Raw genomic sequence first — 23,317 nt, 5'->3', positions numbered from 1 at the left:
TGTCACAAAGAAAAAATTTCATTCTCACGATTTTTTCTTGCTTTTTTAGGGTGTAAAAAAGAAGAAAATTCATGTAGAAATAGCGTGCCCCCCCCCCCAATTTTTTTTGCCGTCCAATTGGCATTTATTTGTAGAATTGCTCATATACTTTAATAAAAAGTTCACGACTTTTAAAATAAAAAATAATTGCAAAAATGAGCCAAAACATATAAAATATTGTCCAGTGAACCCCAAACGACAAATCTACGTCCACATAAAACAATTAAAATTCTACCTTTTCCCACTCCTTCAAAATGTAAGCAAAAACACAATGCATAGTAATTCACATGCAAATCTTCTCGAAAAAGCTCAAACAAGCACAGTTTTTTACATGTTTAAATATCCCAGATAGGAAAAAACAACAACTTGGAACTAAAAACGCATATTGAAGACCAACCATGTGTGATACATTATTCGAAATTATAATTGACTTCAATCACTATCTAATGTTGTTTAAAAATTGAAATAACCTCTCGCTCAGTGTGCCAACTGAAGAAATTTTCACTCCCCGGGCGATACTGATATCGGTGCCTTTAACTCAACTTAGGAAAAGTTATCTTAAAAAAAAAGATCCTTTGAATTGCCCCTCTGGTGTAGTCATGACACTAATATTTATAATTACATTAAGATGTGATACACGTAAGAGTCAGTAAACTTATTTTTACGATATAATATGTAGTAAGACTCATTAATGTAAGATGCATATCTATAAGAAAAATAAGAGATTGTCTAGGTGTGTGTCGATCTCTTATAACTCCAGAACCGTTTGTTTTGTCATCTTGAGGTTTAGACATTGGTTTCAAGTGGCAAATTTAGCTCCCGATTATCAAATTTGTCCAAAAATTTCCGTTACTCCGTTCAGTAGAGCCGTATGAAAAATGGAAATTCTAAATTAGCCTAGAACTCACCATTGATAAAAAGGAGACCGCAGACGCTTTCCTTTCTTCCAAACATTTTAAAGAATACACCAGTATTTGCTAGCTTATGACTTTCTTTATAAAAAAAGGAATTCTTTGCACGTTCTTTACTATTTAATTATTTTTTTAGTCTTTATGTCAGTTAAACTCAATGATCAGCATGAACTTGATAACATTAACGGATTACGTCCCTAAATTAGTATTCCTGAAGTCATTAGAAACCACGTGTTTATTTGGTTTATAGTTATGCTTTCAAAATTTGATTCTATACAGCTGAATAATTCAAAATCCACAATAATTAAAATTGACTTCACCTGTAAATTAATTTACAGGTGAATTTAGTTTCGAATTTCATTTATTTTATGTTGATAACATCCAAGATAAGATATCTCAATCTTCTTTGTTTATTAATAAACATATCACGTGATTGTTTTTGCGAAATGAGAATGCACAGACACGAATCAGAATCGCCAAGACATCTATAAGGATATTAAGAATTATTTTGGTAATTTAAAGCTGTTGCATAGTTTTGAAATATGCTGTTTCGAAAATAAATGATGAACTTAAATTGGAAAATTAAAATACAAACGGCATCATTGCGTTAGTAAAAATTGATGCTTCCTTTCATACTATAATATTAATACCGTCTAAATTCGAAGAAAATCCATTCAATTTTTAATGAAGACTTCTTTTTCATTTTTAAGTAACATTAATCTGAATGGAAATTTGTCTTTTTGCTGATGACTTCAAAATTATTTGGCAGAACAATAAAATGTGATATAACCTTGATTGCTTTCAATAAACTTCCTGTGTTATTGTTTGGATATCTGTTGCGAATATATAATATAGTTAAATGTTTATATTCCACATTTTAAAGAGAATTAAACGAATCGGATTTGGATTGATATAGTGGTCCAATGATACCAGTCAAGAAAAGGTGATTCGTACGTAGTTTTATTATTTCTTATCTTTTGATAATTTTTTTTCATTTCTCTTAGTATCAAGAGCATTTAAAGTAAGTAGTGATAAATGGCATTATAGGACCGAAATTACATTGTTTTCGTTATCATTTGCTACATTTATTCGGACTAAAAAAATATTTAATTACGAATTAACTGCCCTTTAACTCCTTGCGGAATAACAAATTTCGGTTGTATATTTTAGTGAGGTCAATGCGACCTCAGACGCTTATTGAAAATGCATATTTTTTCTCTCTGTTGCTTAAAGAATAATGGTAGCTAAAAATTGGTGGATTCTTAGAAGCAAATAGTTCTACATTTTTAGTGGTTGGAAACATTTTGGATTAAGTATTGCAACACTGCACCGGAAATGGTTAAAAAAACAGTTTTACTTACAAATCCTTATATTAATTGCTCACTAGTAAAAATTTTGTAATAATGATTAAATCTTTTTTCTTTTTGAAATATGCTCAATTAAATGTGGTACATAGTATTATGATAAATCAGATTATTATCAAACTATTGTTGAATTAGGATGAAAATTAATTTTTTTAGCTCATGTTCGTAAGTGCAATTATATATTGTTAAAAGCAAATTTAGTGTCTCTCAATGCAAAAATGGTGGTAACTACTTTACAATTAAATCATGTAGTGAAACACCATACGTAACTCTTGAATCCAGGTGTTTCACTATATGGGTCATTCTCACAAAAGCAGTCATTTTCATGTCCCCAGTGTATATTTTATGTTTGTTTTACAGCTTACGAAAAAAAATTTCAGGGAAAGTGTCCTTCAGAATGCAAGCTAATAAAAGAATAAAAATAAAATTATCAATTTTTATTTTTTATTTATTTTAGGTAATTAAAATATACCAATATGTCATTCCCTCACTTGTCCCCACTGCTGATTTAAAAAAAGAAAAAAATTGTTTCTGAAATAAAAATTTTTTTTTTACAAATTCGTGTTTTTTATTTCAGAATACTGAAATATAGAATTCAGAAAATCAATTTTAAATTTAATTTCTGATAAAAATATTAACACAGCACTATTTTAAACTTTGTCCCCAGTGTTTCGCGTCATTCCCTCACAACAATGTTCTTATCACCTGCAATCTTCTTAGAATAAAAATATTTTAATAAAAACTTCAGAAGTTAACAACTGGCATCATAGAACAAAATTGCAGTATGTTTCCATCTTCAACTTAAAGAAGCTTTGCTGTGGAATAAATTTGAATGAATCAAACCAGGTAAAATTTTTTACATTTGTCATTCCCTCATGTCATTTTTTAGAGTAAAATAAAATACAACTTCATCGAGAAAGTGGATAATTATATGTTGCTTTCTTGTATGAATATAATTGTATGTGATTGACTTCAGAAATTAATTAGGCCTAACTGTTATTTTTAAATTTTATTGAATTCGTCATTCCCTCACTAGTGTATAAAGTGAGGGAATGACGCTGAAGTGAGGGAATGATTCAAGATGAGTATATTATTAAATTTTTTTTTGTTCAATCGTGCCAGCCAATTTTATTTCCCAAACCTGTAAAAACTATTAAATATATAAGACTAAATTATAATAAATATTAGATATACTTAGTATGTTATCATTTTCAAACTTTAGGTAGATGTAACTTAGATAAAAACATGTATTAAAATAAAATATCATTCCCTCACTATTAGTGTCATTCCCTCACTTTTTAAATAGTGAAAATAATTAATTTACTTATTAATTAATTTGAAAAATAAATTAAAAAATTAATAAATTAATTTATTAAATTAATTAATTTATTTATTAAATTAATTAATTAATTATAAATTAATTATTTAAAAAATTAATTAATTTAAATATTAAGTATAATTTATAGGATATATACTTTCGTTATAATGCCATTACATATTTCTACTAATATAAAAAGTTTCAGAGCTTTTTATTCACTTTACTTTTTTGGGATTTTATGAACTGAAAAATGACAGTTTTCGTGAGAATGACCCACATGAAGAATGCTCTTTTGCACTGCTTGGTGTAAAGTAGCTGCCGCCATTTTTGTTTTTCAGTAGCGCTAAAACTTATAATCGCATTAAAATGTGATACACATAAGAATCAGTAAACATATTCTTACGATATCTTATGAAGACTCATTACTTTAGGATGCATATCTATAATAATAAAATGAAGAGTTCGTTTGTCTGTGCCTGACGCTCCCTTATAACTCCAGAACCGTTTGTTTTATCATCCTGGAGTTTGGCTGCATGCTAATAAGATCAAGAGTTTGTAGTCTGTGTCTGTCGCTCTCTTGTAACTCCAGAGCCATTTGTTTTATCATCCTGAAGTTCGGAGATTGGCAGCAAGGAGCAAATTCAGTCGGAAGAGCCGTAAGAAAAATGGATTATTTTTTCATTGGCTTAGAACACAACATTGATAAAAATGAGAAAGCAGATGTTTTTCTTTCTTTCAAATATTTTAAAGATTGCGTCAGTGATATTTGCTAGTTTATTAACTAACTTAATTTACGCAGCATTAGTCATCGTGGCCTGCGGAACGATATCGTTCCAAACCTTCCTTCCAGCAACATTTATCTTCCAGTTTTTCCCCTTCAAGGTGGTTAGATCTTCGGTAACCGTCAAACTATCTCTTTTTCCTTCTTCCTCTTGGTCTCGAGTTGAAAGATTTCCATTCTAAAAGTTTCCTTAAATTTCTATTATCGTTTAATATTTCAATGTGCCCTAACCATGCAAAAGATCTGGATTAAATAAATCGAATTATATTTTGTCGTCTGATTAAATGGTCAAGTTAATTATTGTTTCTTATTCTCCAATGAGTATCATTTACTTTAATTAGTCCGAAAATCCTTCGCAAAGTTTTCCTTTCGAAGATTAGAAGGTTAGATTCGTCTTTGCTAGAAGTTTCACTGCCATACGTAAATATACGTCTGATAACTTTTGTAGAACAATAACTTGATTTACTTAGTAAAAAGTTAGAGCGTATGTATTGATATAAGTAAAAACATCCATTTCCTTTTGTATCCTGAAGTTAATTTCTTCTGATATATTGTTAGTATCATTGATAATTGAACCAAGGTAGGTAAAACTGGAAGCTCTTTCAAACTTACGGTAATCCACCGTAAGCACTGATGAAACAGTGATGAAATTTGCTAGCTAATAGATCTCATTAAAAAAAAATTAGTGTTTTTTTGCACGTTTAATTTTCAGTCATTTTTGTTATAAAAATTCAGTGATGAGCAACCATTATGATACCGAATTAGTATTCCTGATTTTATTAGAAACCACGTGTTGCTTTTGTTTCTATTTATGCTTTTAAAATGTGAAACTATACTACTAAATGATTTGAAATTCACAGTAATTGAATTAAAAAGTAATAAGTTATATATTGAAAAGAAAAATTAACAGAGAAATAGTACTAATTTGTAAAGGAGAAACGTAAGAAATCATCATACTCTTATTAGCGTCATCAATAATGCTTGATTAAATTTCTTATTGGGTAACAATTTAATGAAAAAATAGCTTTGTTCCAGAACGCAAAATTAAAAGAGAAAAAATACTTATTCATTTAGAGAAACTGTGAAAAATCTTCATGCTATTATTGACCCCAATCATGCTTAATTAATTTTGGTAATAAGTCCTAGCTGAAATAAAAAAAAAAAGCTTTAGACTCTAAGCACTGTGAAGCAAAATTAATAGAGAAATATCAGTAATTCACTCAGCAGAAATGCAAAAATTGCCATATATTTATTGACGCCAATGATGCTTTACTAATTTTGGTAATAAGTGCTAACTGATATTGAATATTAGAAGCACTATTATTGGAGAAATGGTACAAATCCCTTTAAGAGAAATGTAAAAAAGCAACAAACTTTTATTGACGTCGATGTTTAGAATAGGTATTTTCGGTATAGTTGTAATTGGTGCAACTTTAATTCATAAATAGTGAAAAGAGGGTTTTTACGGGCCCTCAAAAGGGGACGTACAGGAGAAAAAATTGCTTGATTGTGGTCAATTTTGACTCTCATGAGTTGGTCTCGAGCAAAAACATCAAGCTAAAAGACATTGAATAGAATAAATGTATTAGGATAGGATGAACAACTAAAGACGTTTTTTTTAATCTAACAAGGTAAAACTATCGACAGGGACAAAAAATAGTAATAAATAAAAAAATTAATATTGGAATCATTTTAGCTTTATTAATTTTGTTTGCATATGTCTTTAAATTTTGTGCATTTTTTTGTTGTGTTGTTCAGAACTGATTTATTGATTGTTTACTATTGATTGTTTTATTGATTGTTACAAGCTGATATGAAAAATAAAGAGACAATCACTTTGAAGTCATCAGATGACACTGAAGGTCCAGGATAGCCTGGTTGGTAGGGAGCCGAGTCCATGTCCAAGAGTTCGTGGATTCGAACCCAGTCGGCCGAAGACTGCCCGTGTAGTAAATGGTGACTTATGCACGTTGGATCTGACGGCTCGCAAAGTCCTCCATGTTCAAACCATGTCCTCCATGCTCCATAACAAATCAAACCCTTTGGGGGTACTGGATTGGAGATCGATCGTTCTCTGATTCAGGTCAAAATTACGATCTGTGGATGAATGAATGGAAGTATGAATGGGTTCGCCCTATTATAGGGGTGTGACGTATGGGTGCGGAAAAAGTCGAATNGTCCTCCATGTTCCTATAACAAATCAATACCTCTGGGGATACTGAATTGGAGATTGATCATTCTCTGATTCAGGTCAAAATTACGATCTGTGGATGAATGAATGGATGTATGAATGGGTTCGCTCTATGAAAAGGGTGTGGCGTATGAGCGCGGCAGAAGTCGAATTTTTGGCCATAGATGGCGCCACTGGAAAATAAGAACAATCGCACCCCTCTTCCTAAACAGGCACACGAAAGCAAGCAGCACATGACACTGATTGCCTTGCTTGATAACTGTGAGCTAACAGTAATAAAATAGCAAGAAATCAAGTGAACCTATTACAGATCTTCTTTCAATATGAAATATTTAATACAGATTTTTATGTAGTCTCTAAATGCTTATGTTTAGAATTTTATGTTTTCTTGTTTGGTACTTATGTTAAGTTTGGTGTCTTTCAATGTTAAATTTTAGAACTTTTAACCTAAAGCTTTGTGTCGGATGTTTTGAGTTTTGTCACGTTTTAAATTAACTTATTTTTTTTTAAATGAATACTGATTTCTTTTACCTTAGCAGAAAGACTCGAATATGCAGAGTATAAAGATGATGTTGATTGTAGAATTAGCTGTTATGTTGCTCATACAAGGTAAGGCCTCTGAAAAAAAAATCTTGTGAATAACTTAGTTATTATCAAATTGAAAATGATATGCACAACTAGATAAAATAAGCTTACTGCGCCGCCTGCTATAACATCACATTATTAACGTTACGGTACTAGTTAGGAAAAAAAAAGTGCTAAATAGGAAACGAACTTCGAAGCTAATTTTTTTATTCGGTATTTCTTACATTCCGAAGTGATTTAACAAAGAAAAAAAACATTTATCTTAAGATATTTTTAAATGTATAACACTGAATTACTTTTAAAATAATTATCGGGTTATCAAGTACTAGGACTTATTTCTAATAATTCAAAGGCGGAACTTTAAATATGCTTATTAATTATCACAGACAATATTTTAAGTTACGAATCAGACGCAAAAGTGAACTTTTTATAAGCAAATTTTGCATCTTTTTTTCCGATGGACTATGATTCCTTTCCCTCAAAATAAGGGGGTAGCCATAATCTGGGAAATATCACCCCAATGGTTCGGTCTAGAGAGTGGTCCAAAATTTGGACCCTTCAACTGTTAATTTTACTTCTTGCGTATTTCGCAATAGCTTGAGAACTTTTTATGCGAATCGAAAAAATTTCGCATGCAAATATATAATTCGTTTATCCAAAGCTAATTCCATGCCTTTTTCAATAATTATTAATTAATTTTTATTACTATAGTTCATAATAGTCGAAAATATTTTGAATTGTAAGGCATACACATTTTACATTCTTTTTAAAAAATGTAATTTATAAGGCAGAATGCAGAAATAATTTAGTCGAATTGCGAGAAATCGAATTTTGAAGAAATCGTATAGTTAAAATTTGGTTTCTCCAGAAGTATCAGGCGGATTTCTTTCAAATTTTGCATTTTAACTTTTAAAATTACTTTCTTTAGTAAAAATTGGTATATGTTACAATTCCCAAATTTTTTCACCTATTATTAAATAAAGTAATAAAAAATACTAAATAATTATTAAAAATTATTTTTTGCACTGATTTTGTGTGCAAAAATTTTTTGATTCGCTGAAACATTACAAAACATTACAACTCAAACTCGGAATTATAAAACATTACAAGTCGAGGTAGGAAAAAATGTGCAAAAATAAAAGTAAAGCTTTGGAGCGCTTTTCTGACCAAACTATTGTAACCTTACTTCCCTAGCCCTGATGTTTCCCACCATACGATAGCTCCCAATATTTTGAGGGTTTGGCATTCAAATCCATCATGAAAAAAGAGAATGCTTATTTAGAGAAAGTACGTTTTTGCATCCTATTTCATAAATTAAAGTATTGTCTACATTAATTAATTAGCATATTTAGGGTCCCCCCTTTGAAGCATTAAGATTGAGTCTAGAACGTGAGGATCAAATAATTAGATCAAAAGTTATTCAGGATAATTATTTTTTTTTTTGCACTGCTGAAGATGTTTGAAAATCGAAAAAATGAAAGTATATTATGATAACTAGTTGTTTTTTTTTCTTCTTTTCTGAGATCGTTTCATCTAGTCCTTTTTTAGGAAATTCAATAATTTTCTCTCATTAAGAGATGATTTCAGACTAAGAATAAGACAAAAACTCGAACTTCTTATTATGGCCCAGATTTAACTATTAGTAGATAACAGCAAATCGCTAGAGTTTTGTTACATTTAAGCTGCTCATAGTATCAGGGTATTCTTGGGATTTGGGTGAATCACCTCTTTTCTTTTGCCATTTTCTTCTCGGCTTGTCCTTTACAAAATGTCATAAAAAGGCCTCTACCAGCGCCATCTTGGATATTTACTTATTTCGATGTTTTTTTTTCCTGTTCTTCACGAACTTTTGATGATAGACTATCGTTTGATAGAACTACATCCACGAAAAATAATAATAAAGGAGTTGCTTTTCCAGATTATGAGAAATAGCACTTTATAATTTTTAAAACTTCTCCTGTTTTTTTGTTCCAAAATGTAAAGCAATAAAATTACGAAGTCTGCCACTTAGGGCATTTATCAGTTAAAATACATTGATCAGTTTTTATATTTTTTAAAATTTATAAATGAATTCAGGAGTTTAATATTATTTAAACTTACGAAAACCGTTTATGCTGCCGTTGACAAGCTTTCATAATGTAAAGTACGAAAAATTTATCATGAAGTTACCAAAATTAATAATTTTTTTTATTTACCGAAATGAAAAAAAGTAATTTACCAAAATACTAAAAGTAGGCAAATGTGTTATTATTTCATTTTCAAATACTGATTGCAGAATTGTATTTCTCACTGCTCTTTCCACCAACGAACTGCAAACTTCTGTTTTTGGAACTTTTGTTTCCTCCAAGCATGCTTGGTATGCCGCTGAATCTCTTGGACTGCTATTGCAGTGATCCTGCCCAAGACTTTCTCAGATCACTCTATAGTGCTGCTTTGAATAGAACTCCTCTAAACTAAAAGTCTGGGGCTGTCTGCTGCTATGGTAACAAGCGAGAGCATATTTTTCTAATGGTGTCGATTGGTTTAGTCACGAGGACCTACGCTAAGATTAAGACAAAACTATTCACCCCACACCCCTATTCAAAGTGACCTTTCCTCGTAACCATAGTACCCGCCACGACGCGAGACCGGTGTCTAGAGGAGTTCTCCTGAAAGCCGCACTATATCTAAATCTTAGGGCGGGTCACATAAAGAGTCTAATTTTCAACGGTTCCTCTGTTCCGCCATCGCTTTTCCTTCCCATAGATTGTATTGGTGTCTCTCTGGGGCAGTTGTTGAAAGAGGGGGGTATAGTCTTTGATTTAATTCTGAGACAGGGTCTCTTGAACATGGTTTAGTTTGTCTAACTAAACCAAGGGAGATAAGCAGCAAACACAGAATTGTATTGGAATAAGTTTTCAGAAAAACTCAATAGAGATATAACATATTTTAAAATCCTATTTTAAATCTTGTGTGCTATATTTTAAAACGCTTATCAAAAGGTATTGCCGATCTGAGTTAATACCCATCATCAGTTAATTTGTGAAAAGGAAACGATGGCGATTAAAATCACAATTATTATTTCCTACTTCCTACCTTTGAGTTATATCTACCTTTGAGTTATACCTTGAGTTATTGAGTTATAAGTGAAGATTAATCTTCTGAATGCTGAATTTCATCTTCATTCCTTATAGGAACGGCTTCCGAATCCAGTGCAGAGGAAGAAACCAAATGGGCTGACACCTTGAAAGATGTATTAGAAAATCCTGAATCAGACACCATTAGCGATCCTATAGATCCTCTTCCAATAGAAGACGAATTTGTAATGAAAGATCGGGGTTCATTTCCTGCTAAAGATGTGGAGGTGGTCCTTAACTCAATGATTTTGAAGGGCCTTTCGCAGAGGAAGGTCGAGGGGTTTAAAATGGAACCCTCGGAGAATAAAACCCTAAGTTTCAGCATTTACTTTCCGGAGTTGAGAATAAATGGTAAATTCCAATTATCGGCAAAAACGTTGCGTAAGCGTTGGACCAGACATGGGGATTTTGAAAGTACAGCTAAAGATGTAAGTGAAAATTAAGGAGTGTATTTTTACGGCTTGACAATCCTAGAAAATCATGTAGTTTATTTTTATGTACTGGTTGTCCACTAAATGACTGATTCTTTTTTAACCTAAACAAAAAAAAAATATTGAGTGAGAAAAAAAACATTGTTATTGGAAAAATAATAAATTTGGAAAAATACAGTATTAAAAATCGTTGCAAAGTTTTGTAATCAAACTTTTAATTGTGTTTTTTTGCAGCTTTTTAAGTCACACTAAATACTAATTAAAACGTAAATTTACTTAATTTATATGTAATTACGTAATTAATACGTAAATCACGTAAATTTACTACCACTAATAACAATTTATGGAATCCGTAGCAATTCTACGAAAAAGACAAAATTTTTTTTTGACTTTTAGTCGTTTCTTAAAAAAACTATTTTAACAAAAGTAACTAAATGATTTTTACAGATGAACGATATCACTTTACGAATTTATTCGGGTTCATTATTTTAGTTTTTGAGAAAAGAACAATGCTCATAAAATAAGCTTAAAAAGAGGAATGAAATTCTATGTCCCGTTTCCATTTTCCTTAAACAAACATTTCGAGTTTTGTTCAAAATAAAAAGCTCACCGAAGTTTATTTTCTAGGTGCTTTGATCTTCAGTAACATTTTGTTAAAGATTGACAGTCATCTATGGTGAGTCACGGGGCCTCATTTCTCAATTAAATAATGATATAAAAATTCCTCAGGCATGTCCCGTGAAGGGTTATTACATACAGCACAGAGAGAAATAATAGGAAAAATTTTATGGTTCTGCGAAATTCCTTCTCGTATGGTCTTATGCAAATTGCCTGCTCACTATCACTTCACAAAATGATGAAATTCATGTTGGTAAACTATTACTAAAAAGAAAAACTTTTGCCAAGATAAACAACTAAAAACCCTAATTGGCATTGTAAAAGCATATGAAAGGAAAACGAAGCACATTATTTAAAAAAAAAATTTAATTGTACTAAATGTAGCCCAAAACATCGGACACTGGGTCTTAGGAGCTTAAATATCCGTTTCCTCAACAGTGATTAATCAGATTTAGACATCGTTTTTTTCCTTGGTTAAGCATTGATCTACGATAATTTTTTTTTGATCAGGTAATTAGGTTCTTTATGTACGTCACAGTAGAACTGCACAATAGGCTATTGGCAATGATCTGGGAAACATCCCTGAGGATGATGTGAAGACGTGCCATCACAATTTCGATCCTCTGCAGAGGAGATGGCTCCTCTGCTTTGGTAGACCAACGTCCTGCGCGCGAAGTCGAGCACCTTACGATAGAACATTTAACGAGGATTGATACCGCGCACCCTCGATCGCAACGCAGACTGATCAAAGGAGTTACCCACCTACTTACCGCCGGCAGCCAGTGATGCTTGACTTCGGTGCTCTACTGGGAACCGTGTCTTTACGATCAGTCCACTGCGGGACCCTTTTTTTGACAAGGATTTAAAAAGCATATTATGGAACAATTAGTATCAAAGCAGATTACATTTTAATCTGATCTACTATTTTTTCTCTTTCAATTTCAGGCGAAAGCTGATGTATTTTCGAGTTTAGATGTCCAGAAGACTGACAGTGGAACCAAAATTAGACTGAAAGACATAGATGTCAATCCAACTATCCCTGAATTAGTTATCAAATTTCATGGCTTGCATTTTCCTTTCAAGCAAGCTGTTAACACTGTACTTAAAAAGAAAGCGGAAGAATTTAAGAAGGACGCCAAAGGGATAATACAGGACTACAAAGAGGAAATACTGGATTTCTTAAATATCATGCTGGATAAAATGGAATTCTGAAAATATATGTTCAGAATTTATTGCGATGGCATGGTAGGTAACGTTTAGGAACTTATCATATCAGCATTATCAGATTGATTTTAATTGTGTCTAATTTTTGGAAATAAAAAATGTTTAATGGCGTAAGTGTCGTATTTTGTTTACGATTTGCAAAAACAACCGACAAATGCAAATATGAAGTATAGCAATTTTTAAATCAAGAGCTGGAGAAAAAAATTTCATATTGGTTTGAAAAATTCATATTTTGCGGTAATTGGTTATAGGCCTCTTATGTAGAATGTATTTTGCATATAATTAAAACAAGTATAATAATATAAATAAATATAATTTTTAATTAAAAAAAGATAGCTGGATCATAATCAAAGTTTGTATGGTAGATGCTCCCAATCTTACGAAAGCGATTGAAAATGATTAAAAACGGGTGGGGGGGATTCACTGTTGAAGGTATCCGTAAAAAAATAATAGCTGTCACCCAATTATTACTTTATCTTATTTTGTAACATGAAATCTTTTTTTTTTATCTCCTGAACAAAAACATCCGAACAACTTCTTATAGTCCGTAATGTAATGTGATTTAAGTTTGCTTAATTGTTTGGACTAAAACTATAGATTGCATTAAATAAATAACCCCAAGAAACTGAAACGGTAATATACTTGATACGGTAATATACTTGATTAAATATACGGTAATATACTTGATTAAAAACTTCATTTTCTTTAAAAATATTCAAATTGAAAGTAACAGTCCACATGCTTCAAACGCTCTAGATGTGAATGTCTATCCTATGTTCACGTCTGGCAAGAACTTTTGAAACATGTGGACTGTTATTTTCAATTTGTATATTTACTGGCAAGTCTTGGAATCAAGTTATTTTACTAATATAGTTCTGGCAAATCTTATATAGTCTGGCAAGTCTTGAAAAATGGGAGCCTGTTTTTAAGCGCCTGAAGCATATCGACTGTTATTTCCAATAAAGTATTAATTTATATAAACATGCTGGCTCCGTGTTTAAAGTTTAAGTTATTTAATGGCCCCATAAAGTTTAAGTTGTTTAAGCAAATAAAGTTTTTTCCTCCTTTTTTTTGAACCAAGTAATATATACGATATTGCTTACTACTTTATTATTAAATACTTTTGAATTAAAATAACAACCTTCTAACAGTTTCATGAAATTAAAAACCAGTTTCAGTACGTTTCCTCCCCTAACATGTAGTCTGCAAAAAGTTTTGTTGTCCCTTACTAAAAGTATATTTTACCTCCTAAGAACCAAACTTTAAATAATGGCTGAAATTTTGATTTTTACTTTAAAATAAGGAGCATAGAAGAATTTAACTCATAAAGGAGATAAATATATAGTTTGGGCTGTGCTCCATGCCTTCGGTCCCATTTGACTTGTACTTTTCTGCACTTGTCAAACGACAACAACAACAATATATAGTTTTTTTTAAAATTATTAAATTTAATGATTTTTTAATCAATACATAAAAATGCCGAATTTTAATTTTTAACATTTTGCTTATTATAGGATATTTTTATGATTTATTTCGTCACGTTCTGGTGATCAAATAAAACCAACTAGACTAAAATTTAAATACCAAAAACTGATCAAAAGTCTACTTCAATCGATTTCTTATAATTTTTCATTGCAATTAAAAATACTTTTACATAGACAATCGCTTTGCTAAGGCATGCAACTAATAATAATAATAAAGAAATAGCTTTTTTTAAATGATAAAAGTATACCAAATGTTGGCCAATATTTTGAACAATCGTTTGTTTTCAGGAGGCTTAGAATTCCTCCCTATGTCCACATCCCTCGGACGGGTTCGTTGAGCTAATAAGCCCTTTATTCTATGCCACTCTTTATTATTTTTCATAAAGCCCAGACACCACTTATATTACTTCTCCCTATTTTATTCATTTCTTTTAAATAAAGAAAAAAAAATAAATGCCATTTTAAGTCTTGATTTGGAAAGAATGAGAGAGAAAAAAAACTACATTTTACTTTAAATCAGTAAAACTGTTTTGAATCCATCAATTATTCATTTGTATCATAACGATACTGCTTGTTTAGATCAACTTCGTTTTGATCTTTGTAGCATCTGATTTGCATTTAAAACGGAAGATACTAGATTATCATTTGGTGGCACTTTCTAAGACTAATGCATTGCTCTTCAATATTTATTAGAAACGTAATGAGAATTTGATTCCAAAGTGCAATACCACTTTATCTTTTGTTTCAATCTAAAACATTTTAACAAAACATGGTTTGGTTCAAATACAACATTCTCTAATGAGGAATTGTTCTCTAAAATAATATAGATGTCATATTCTTAAAGAGTTCTTCTTTTCTAGTTTAATGTTTTGAGCCATTTAGAAGGCATATAAAAAGGAAAGGCTTTGTATAAATGTCATTCCTCAATAAATTTCCAGGTTTAACTATTACTAGTACTATCGTATTTTGAATACAAATTGTGGAAGCCATAATAAGTTTTTCTTTGTTTTTGTATAGAAGGTTTTAGTTTATGCGCACTTTTAACTACTTTTGTAGAATCAATTGTTCCACGATATAATGAAATTTCGAAAGAATTTGAAAATAAAAGAGATAGGAATATAAAGAGGTAAAAAAATTTAGTTACTGCAATTTACGGAAAACGTTTCAGTGCCCATTTATAATGATTTGAATATTCAAGACTGCAGTTTGGTTATGGTTAACCACCATTATAATAGTTAATGAGATATGAGCATGGGCCACAGTAATTGAAGTGTACCAATGAGAAATTTGAAATAAATATTTTTTTTTGAAAACATCTCGAAAAATTTAAGTTAAAGGTAAAACAAATAATAAGATGGTATAAACATTTTAAAAATTAAAGTTTTATTAGTAACAACAACAGGAAAAGAAACACAATTTAAGAATAAACCTTTAGAAAAATAGTAAATATTTTTGAAAGGTTTCTTTCGAAAAGCTATTGATTTAAGATATTATTCAAACACGACAAGTTGGCAAGTGGTAGGAAAACTTAGCGGAAGAGTTCACTTTTTCATAGGATGGGAAAGTGAAAGCGTGAAATTTGACCATATTTTTGGCGATAATATTAAACTGGTAAACAATTCAGATCTTTTGGTTCACTGCGATAAAAAGCTCTTGAGCCGTGCTACGTCAGGGGATAGAGCTCTCGCTTCCCAATAAGGTGGCTCGGGTTCGATTCCCGGCAATGATGGTTGATAAGAATTCCGCACCCGGCCTGCACAGACGACAATGTTGACATAAAATATCCTCAGTGGTTGACATAAAATATCATTTTCTTATTATCTTTTCATTATTCTGTAATTTTTTCCATGTTATCTCGATATTTTGAAGTTCATAAATTAAAATGGCCTTTTCAGCGCGAAGAATTTAAGCTCAGTAGTTACTTTCTTACGAACTATAGAGAGACATACAGGGAATTTTCTTACAACAAGTTTAATATTTGATAGTTTTCGAACTGATAATCAAGTGCTAATTTTTCTTTTATTCTATCATCAAATATGCATATACTTGGGCATTTTTCTACACAAATTCTACGAACTTTTTCAAATTTTTTCTACAAAATTTATGCGGATATGTATCTCAAGATATACATGCATAAAATTTTTCTGAAACAAAGAGTGAATAAAGTTTTAAGAAAAAAGTGGAGTAAAAAGGCACTCAGAATGACAATAACAAATTGTAATTTAAAAAAAAAACTGCATTAAGCTCATAAATAAAAATGGTCTTAAGCACGTAGAATTTCAACCCAGTAGTTGCCTTCTTGCGGACTGTAGAGGGACTTGCAGGGTATCTTTTTACTACAAGTTTAAAATTTGATACTTCTCGAACTGATAATCTAGTGCCATTTTTTTTATTTCATCGTACTCGTTATGCATTTGTCTACAAACCTTCGTAACTTGCAGTTTCTGAGTCTTATAGAGTTTACGTAAAACAATATGTAACGTAAAGTTGAATACTTAAAACGTGGCATAACTTGAAATTTTTAGAATAGAAAATACTGAATGTTTAATACAAGGAAAACTAAGAATACTTCATAAACTGAAAGATTAACTGTGTGTTTTTAAAGTATTAAAAAAGTTAATCCTATTATTACAAGTGCATGTGTGATTTGATAAATATTAGATTACATTCAACAATTGTCTTATCACTTCTAAAGATAAACAATCATTACACTACTCAGCTTTTGTATTTCATTTTTGCGCGCATGATTAGAATGTAATCAATGAAGTACCCTTAGGCACACTGCAATGAAGTAAGTACCTGTACAAGTATATTTTCTAAAAAGAGCACCATTTTCAAAATTTAAAAAAAATCATTATTTTTACATGATTTCGAAGTATGAACATAAAAGAAAAGTTTCCTAAAATTCGAAGATAAAACAAGGAATATTTAGAGTGCGTGACAACTTTATCCATATTTGAAATTATTAAATAATTTATTTTATGAATCCAACATTAAATAATTTCTGTTATTATTAAATAGTTTCTTTTATGTTGGATTCATAAATGGAATCTATAAATAGAATCTATAAACCTTAATTTACGAATCCAACGATTTCTTATGAAACGATTCAATACGAGAAACATTTATCTGAGTATTTTTGCGTAATAGTTAACTGCGTATTTTAACAGTGTAAAAACTTTAACGGTTGCAATGAATATTACATAATAAATTAACTTGAATCAAAACAGTTAAATAAATTTTTATGTAATGATTAATAAGTAATTTTATTAGTAATTAATGATTTTATGTAATGACTTGAAAAAGACAAAATTTTTATAAATTTTCACAAAAAAGAAAAAATTTAATTATTTTTTATAATATTGTAAAAATAAATAAAATTGAAGTCATTTGAAAGAGCATTAAAGACTGCTGTGAGTAGTTTATTAAATTTAAAATAACAGTAAATGGTGTTCTTTTTTCTTTAAACTTTATTTACTTAGAATTTAAAAATTGTTTATATTAAATTGATGTTTTTTAAAATAAACACTGTACTGTAAAAGCTAGCTGTAGTTCGTTACATTTTATTTATAGCTTTTTTAATAAGTTTTTGTACTTTTTAAAGGATTTAATTCTTACTTCAAAAATCATGAACTCTATGTTTTATATTTATACTTCTATTCCTTAATTTTTTAAAAATAACATACTACATATGGTATTAAGCATGAGAGCCGGAAAGTACAATTTGATAATAAATAGTGCTATGTGTACATACTATATGATATCTGTTTGAATTGTCTTTCCCTCAAGCGCTCTAAAGTGTGATAGTAGCTGGTTTAATTTTTAACACAACTTCGAATGACAGTACCATGGGTGTAAGGACCTGGAGAAAATTTCCTTCCCCTTCTGATCTATTTTATTTTATTTTATAACCGTCGTTGAACAGCCGAACCAATTTCATGGGTTTACGACTACTTAAGTTCAACTCCGTAGCCTTGTAATTTTGAACCAATCTAGAAGACAAGGAAACTCCTGGATCAGTACCCCCAGAGGTATTGATTTGTTGTGGGAACATGGAGGACTTTGAGACTCGACAGATTTAACGTGCATCAGTCACCATTTACTACACGGGGAGTCTTCGGCCGGCGAGGATCGAACCCACGACCTCTTGGATATGGGCCCAGCGCCCTACCGACCAGGCTATCCCGGCCTTCTTCTGATCTATGTCTAAATTGAGGAAGGGGCCTCACAAATTGTGATGGCATGTCTTCGGATCATCCTTAAGGATGTTTCCCAGACCGTCACTAATAGCCCATTGTGCAGCTCTAGGGGGATGTAAATAAAGTATCTTTCTACCTACCTAGTTCTTTCTCTAATTTGCCCTAGCTATTCTTGAATTTGATGAGGAATTTGACACAAATCTGAGGAATTATGTAGGAAATGAATAAAGAGTAAAGAACAAGGTTGTCAATTTTTGTATGAAATGAATAAAGAATAAAGTAGATTTATGATTGGTAGGTAAGTATTTTATTTACGTCGCACTGGAGCTGCACAATGGGGCTAACGCTCCCTGAAGCTGATCCGAAGACATGCCATCACAATTTTGATACTCAGCAGAGAGGATGGCTCCTCCAGTTTGCTACCCCGAAAACGTGCGGGCGAAGTCGAGTACTTAAGATGGAACAGTTTAACGAGGGCCGATACCGCGTGCCCGTGGTCCCTAGGCAAGCTGATCAAAGTAGTCCCCCACGCGCTTCCTTACTGCAGTCCGTGATGCTTGACTTCGGTTCTCTACTATGAATCTGAGAACCGTGTCTTTAAGATAAGTCCACTGCGGAACTAGATTTATGATTGAAAAGAATAAAGAACACGTTTGTATGTGTGTGAAATGAATAAAGAACAAGTAACTAGATTTATGAATAAAATGAATGAAGAATACGGAACAAAAGCCTGTAGATTTATGAAAAATAAGAATTCCTTTCAGGCTAGGGGGGCCGAGTGACTGGCCAAGATCAAGGGTGGTAGATTTTAGGTTTGTGCCTGGAAATTAATTCAGAACAGCAAGACTTATATACTTAGGTATATTAGCTCTTAATTGAAGTAGGACCGATATTTCATTTCATGAAACTATTTTAATGACCAATCCATTGGCGTGCAAGAACAAAACGATGACTGAATATCTTTAGTTTTTGAGTTGAATTCAATTCTGGGTTCGAATAAAGTGTGCATATGTGCTACTGTAAATGCTCGAAATTTGATAAATCCTTGGCTTTCCCGATAAAACCTAGAATTTACCAAATTGGATTGGTAACAACTATGCTTTACCAGAAAAGCTTGATAAAAATTCAAAAGGGAATCATATTAAACAGGGTTGCCACGTGCGACTAAAAATGCAAATAAGTTGATTACTAAATTGAAAAGTTTAATAAAAATTAAAAAAATTTGATAGATTTTTGCTAAAATTTTGGTTCTGGTTTACTAGTGAAAGTGGGGCATTTACAGTAGCACATATATACATTTTTTTCGAATCCAGTATCGAACTTGAACTCAAAAACTGAAGATATTCAGCCATATTTCGTTCCTGCACATCAATGGATTGCTCAATAGAATAGCTTCATGAAATGAAATGTCTGTTCTACTTCAATTAAGCACTAACATACATTAGTATAAAAGCCCTAATGTTCTGAAATAATTTCGGGACACGAACCTGAAATCTACAACCCTGGACATTAGTCAGTCTCTCAATCACCATAACCTGTAAGGAAATCTTATTTTTCATAAATCAACCAGGCTTGTCCTTCATTCATTTTATACTTAAACCTAGTTAGATATTCTTTTTTTCTTCATTCATTTCATACATGTACAAACTTCTTCTTTATTCTTTTCAATCATAAGTCTAGTCCCGCAGCGGACTGATCATTCAGAAACAGTTAGTAGGTTCCTAGTAGAACACCAAAGTCAAGCATCAATGGCTGCAATCAGTAAGCGGGTGGGCGTCTACTTTGATCAGCCTGCGTAGGGACCGAGGGTGCGTGGTATCGGTCCTCGTCAAACTGTTCTGCCGTAAAGTGCTCGACTTCGCGAGCAGGTCATCGGGCTACCGAAGGGGGGATGCCACCCCCTCTGCAGAGGATCACAAATTAGATGGCATGTCTCCGGTTCATCATCAGGGATGTTTCCGAGACTGTAATCGTGCAGCTCTAGTGCAGCGCAAATAAAGTACTACTACTACTGTTTCAGTTTTGTTGTTACCGTTGTATTTGTGTTATACTAATATATCATTGGAGAGGTTCGGGTAGTTATTAATGAATAGTGTTTTAAATATAATAGTATACTCCGTTGCAAGTTAAGAAAAGACCATTGCGGTATAGGATTTAAGTAATCATCCGCGAACGCATATAGTTCTGTTTTATTTTGTTATCAAATATTAGAAATATGTTTTCAGAGCATCATAACGGTTAATACGTCAAACAAAAATATCATTCGTGCTATGTTTTACGATAGAGATCACAGAAGTATTATAAGAAGATTTTAATTCCGAAGTCTTCTTAGAATCCCAGATTTGATAACATACTTCAATAATTAAGGATAACATTCGTTCTTAAAAAAGAAATGACTGGATGACGTTGCGCGGGCATTGGATTTGATTGGACCACTGACAATGGTGCGTATTACGCTGACATGCTCTTAACAAATCAAATGCGAGATTAGAATTTTTACTTTTTTTTCGCTACAGAAGAGAATTGTCTACAAGAAACAATGCTTTTTATTCTTTCATCAGTTTCTTTAAATACGAACAGAAAGACAAATATCTGTCATGATTTTTAGATATAATTTTTATTAATTCTTATTACTTGCTAATTGATTATTGCTGTTAATAAGAAAGGGAGCAAAAGGGAGGTTGTGTAACGTCGTTCCAAGAGTTGGCGATATTGATATACGTTTGCTCCTGGAGCTTTGCATCCAAATGGGATAATGGTCTTTTCAGAGTATAGTGGATACGCAGTTAGTTTTTAGTTCGTGCATCGAGCTAGAGTAACACTAACGAGCTATTGAAGACGATTTGGGATCTATCCTTAATGATGATCTGTAGACAATACTTGCACATTAGAGCACTATGCTCCCACAATTTATATTGCTGAACATAAATTGGGAGTAAGCTCCCGTTTTCAGTACCAGGAAATCCATCCACCCAACCGAACTCAGACTTTCTGTCTCAGAACCTACTCGGAGCATTGCACTCAAGGGGATTCCGAACCATTAAGACTCGATTGAAGCAAGTGCAGTTCGACCCGACACACAGGTTTAAGCTAGCACAAACCTGCTAACATGCTATCGAACCTTGGCCATGGGCATGGTAAGAAGAGACTGTACTCACCAGGACGGCTTGGCTGAAAGTTCAGATATCTCAGTGGATGAAGAAATTAAGTAAGTGTTATTGGAGTGAAGTAAAAGGTTCGAAGTTTTTTTCGGCTATAAATCGATAAGTAACTTTGAAAAATCTGTTGCATGGCAAACAGATCAAAATGCCAAAAGTGCGAACACTACAACGCGAACAGTTTTACGGGTTTACCCTTTTGGAAGCTTGAGGATAAGAAATGAAAAAAAAAAAGATAGAATCTTCGTATTCTATAAACAACGTATAAATGGAATATTACGTGGATTTATACGACGGCAATAGATAGCTATGTCAACGTATAAATTGAAGACTACGTAGACAATATATAAATCAACAAAACCAATGAATAAACTTTAAAACCAATATTACTCAGATTCACTTTAATGTTCTATTTTGCCGCCTTCTTCTTTTATGTTTCTGATTGGCTGGGATAAGGGATAAGGACGTATTTAGACTGGAAGAAATCAACAGCCGGAAACACATAAAATAAATAAACATCTGCTTTGTGTGCTTCCTGAGAAATATATGAACTAAAAGAGCAAAAATAGGAAAACAAAAAACAGATTTTATGTGTTCATATTATTTCATTTCGGGGCAAATGTGAAATATTTCGTAAAGGTCGTGCGTATCATAGCGTGCTTTGGAATTTTAAATTGGCGTGAGTGAAACTGAACTGTTCTTTTGTAAAGAAAGTTTAACCGCCGAGATTATGTGTGCTTCGCTAGAGAAAAATGCCATCTGTTCGTGAAATGTACAGAGTGTTGTTCTAAGCGTTTTCGCGAAAAGTCGTCTGCCCTAAAGTGTAACAGAGAGGGGTTACTAAGGAAAATGCCAGGAGTTCAAAAATTCTTCATTCCTTTGATTGTTATTTTAATGCTCCTGGATTTAAATTTTTTATTTTCCCCGTGATTTCTAAATGTTGACTTCTAGCGCGTTTGAATTGAAATTGGTAAGATTTCGTGATTTTTTTAATATAGTTTCAAAAATGAAATACTCATAGATAAAATTATTATTTACAGTTGTAAGATTATTGGATGTATATAAAAAATTTTGAATTCCATACAAAAATTTTGAGTTTCCACATGAAAAAAAAACCCGATCTCATCCAGTCATTTGAATTTAAGTAATAGTTACTGTAAAAAAATGGGATGAATGATTGATTGCTTTATGAATGACTGAAATTTTTTTGAGTAAAAAATGACATTCATGATTATTTTAAGATATACTGTAACTATTAATTTTCCTGCAAATTTAATTAGTCTCTCATAATATGACTGTAATCATCTGAAATCTGCATCGTTTATTGGCTCTTTATTTCCAATATTCTACCTTATAGGAGTGGNAAAGTTTGGCAACAGTCAAATATCTCGAGAAATATAAATCGAATAAAAAAAGGGGGAAATGGACACATTCAATAAATTTTTTAAAAGCTATCCTGTGATAACAAACTAGATCTTCTACCCCAATTCCTTGGGGGTGGGGATAGGAAATTCTGAAACATTAAATATTAACACCGATTTTTTATTGCTCGTTCGGGCTCTCCTGGAAAAAGTAATTATACTAGGGTACAAACTGTTTAAAATGATGAATCTTGAGACTCATCAGATTAGGAACATAAAAAAAGAGCTGCTTAGAAGGAAAAAAAATGTAAAACTTTTCTTCCAATTCTTTTTGAAAAAAAAAAAACCTTATATTTTTTCAATCTGATGGCTTCCGAGATTTCACCATTTTAAACAGATTCCGTCTTATTTCAATTTTCTTGGTTACAGCACAGCATGCACAAACCTATTGATCGAATAGGGTTATTTTTTTCTGCAAAATCCGAATCTGCAATAAAAAAGGAGTTCATATTTAAGATTTATTATATATATATATAT

The 23,317-nt window shown here is 31.8% G+C and overlaps 2 protein-coding genes across 7 annotated transcripts in view; both read left to right on the top strand.

The window, feature by feature from the left end:
- Positions 1 to 23,317, top strand: part of LOC107439415 (uncharacterized) — a 246,436-nt gene that overhangs the window by 164,770 nt on the left and 58,349 nt on the right. The window contains exon 1 of one of the 4 annotated variants that reach the window (XM_016052005.4): positions 16,720 to 16,853. The exons of 1 other annotated variant lie outside the window; for it this stretch is intronic. The gene's annotated coding sequence lies outside the window, so the exon portion shown is untranslated. Of the gene's footprint in view, positions 1 to 16,719; positions 16,854 to 21,941; positions 22,390 to 23,317 lie in introns of those variants that run through there. 2 more of the 4 variants (XM_043045221.2, XM_043045220.2) reach the window with 2 other exon arrangements.
- On the top strand, positions 1,766 to 12,689 carry LOC107439412 (Juvenile hormone binding protein 13). Of its 3 annotated transcripts, none has more exons than XM_016052002.3 (4): positions 1,766 to 1,900; positions 7,141 to 7,213; positions 10,363 to 10,733; positions 12,300 to 12,689. In XM_016052002.3, the coding sequence occupies exons 2-4, from the start codon at positions 7,156 to 7,158 to the stop codon at positions 12,564 to 12,566; spliced, it is 696 nt and encodes a 231-aa protein (XP_015907488.2). In that variant the 5' UTR covers positions 1,766 to 1,900; positions 7,141 to 7,155; the 3' UTR covers positions 12,567 to 12,689. The 3 variants fall into 3 exon arrangements, with proteins under 3 accessions (XP_015907488.2, XP_015907489.2, XP_071034208.1); XM_016052003.3 differs by having other exon boundaries at positions 1,818 to 1,900; positions 7,144 to 7,213; XM_071178107.1 differs by having other exon boundaries at positions 1,825 to 1,893; positions 7,144 to 7,213.

This window comes from Parasteatoda tepidariorum, chromosome 2, assembly GCF_043381705.1.
Source record: "Parasteatoda tepidariorum isolate YZ-2023 chromosome 2, CAS_Ptep_4.0, whole genome shotgun sequence".
Taxonomy (NCBI): Eukaryota; Metazoa; Arthropoda; class Arachnida; order Araneae; family Theridiidae; genus Parasteatoda; species Parasteatoda tepidariorum.
Note: the sequence above shows the minus strand (reverse complement) of the source record. Positions and strands in the feature narration are given on the sequence as shown.

What these genes read in the sequence shown, in the direction of transcription:
- LOC107439412 (XM_016052002.3), top strand. Translation starts at nt 7,156, where the DNA reads ATGCAGAGTATAAAGATGATGTTGATTGTAGAATTAGCTGTTATGTTG. An exon ending in TGTTATGTTGCTCATACAAG is followed by an intron (nt 7,214 to 10,362) that starts GTAAGGCCTCTG and finishes CATTCCTTATAG; the next exon opens with GAACGGCTTCCGAATCCAGT. An exon ending in TTGAAAGTACAGCTAAAGAT is followed by an intron (nt 10,734 to 12,299) that starts GTAAGTGAAAAT and finishes TTTCAATTTCAG; the next exon opens with GCGAAAGCTGATGTATTTTC.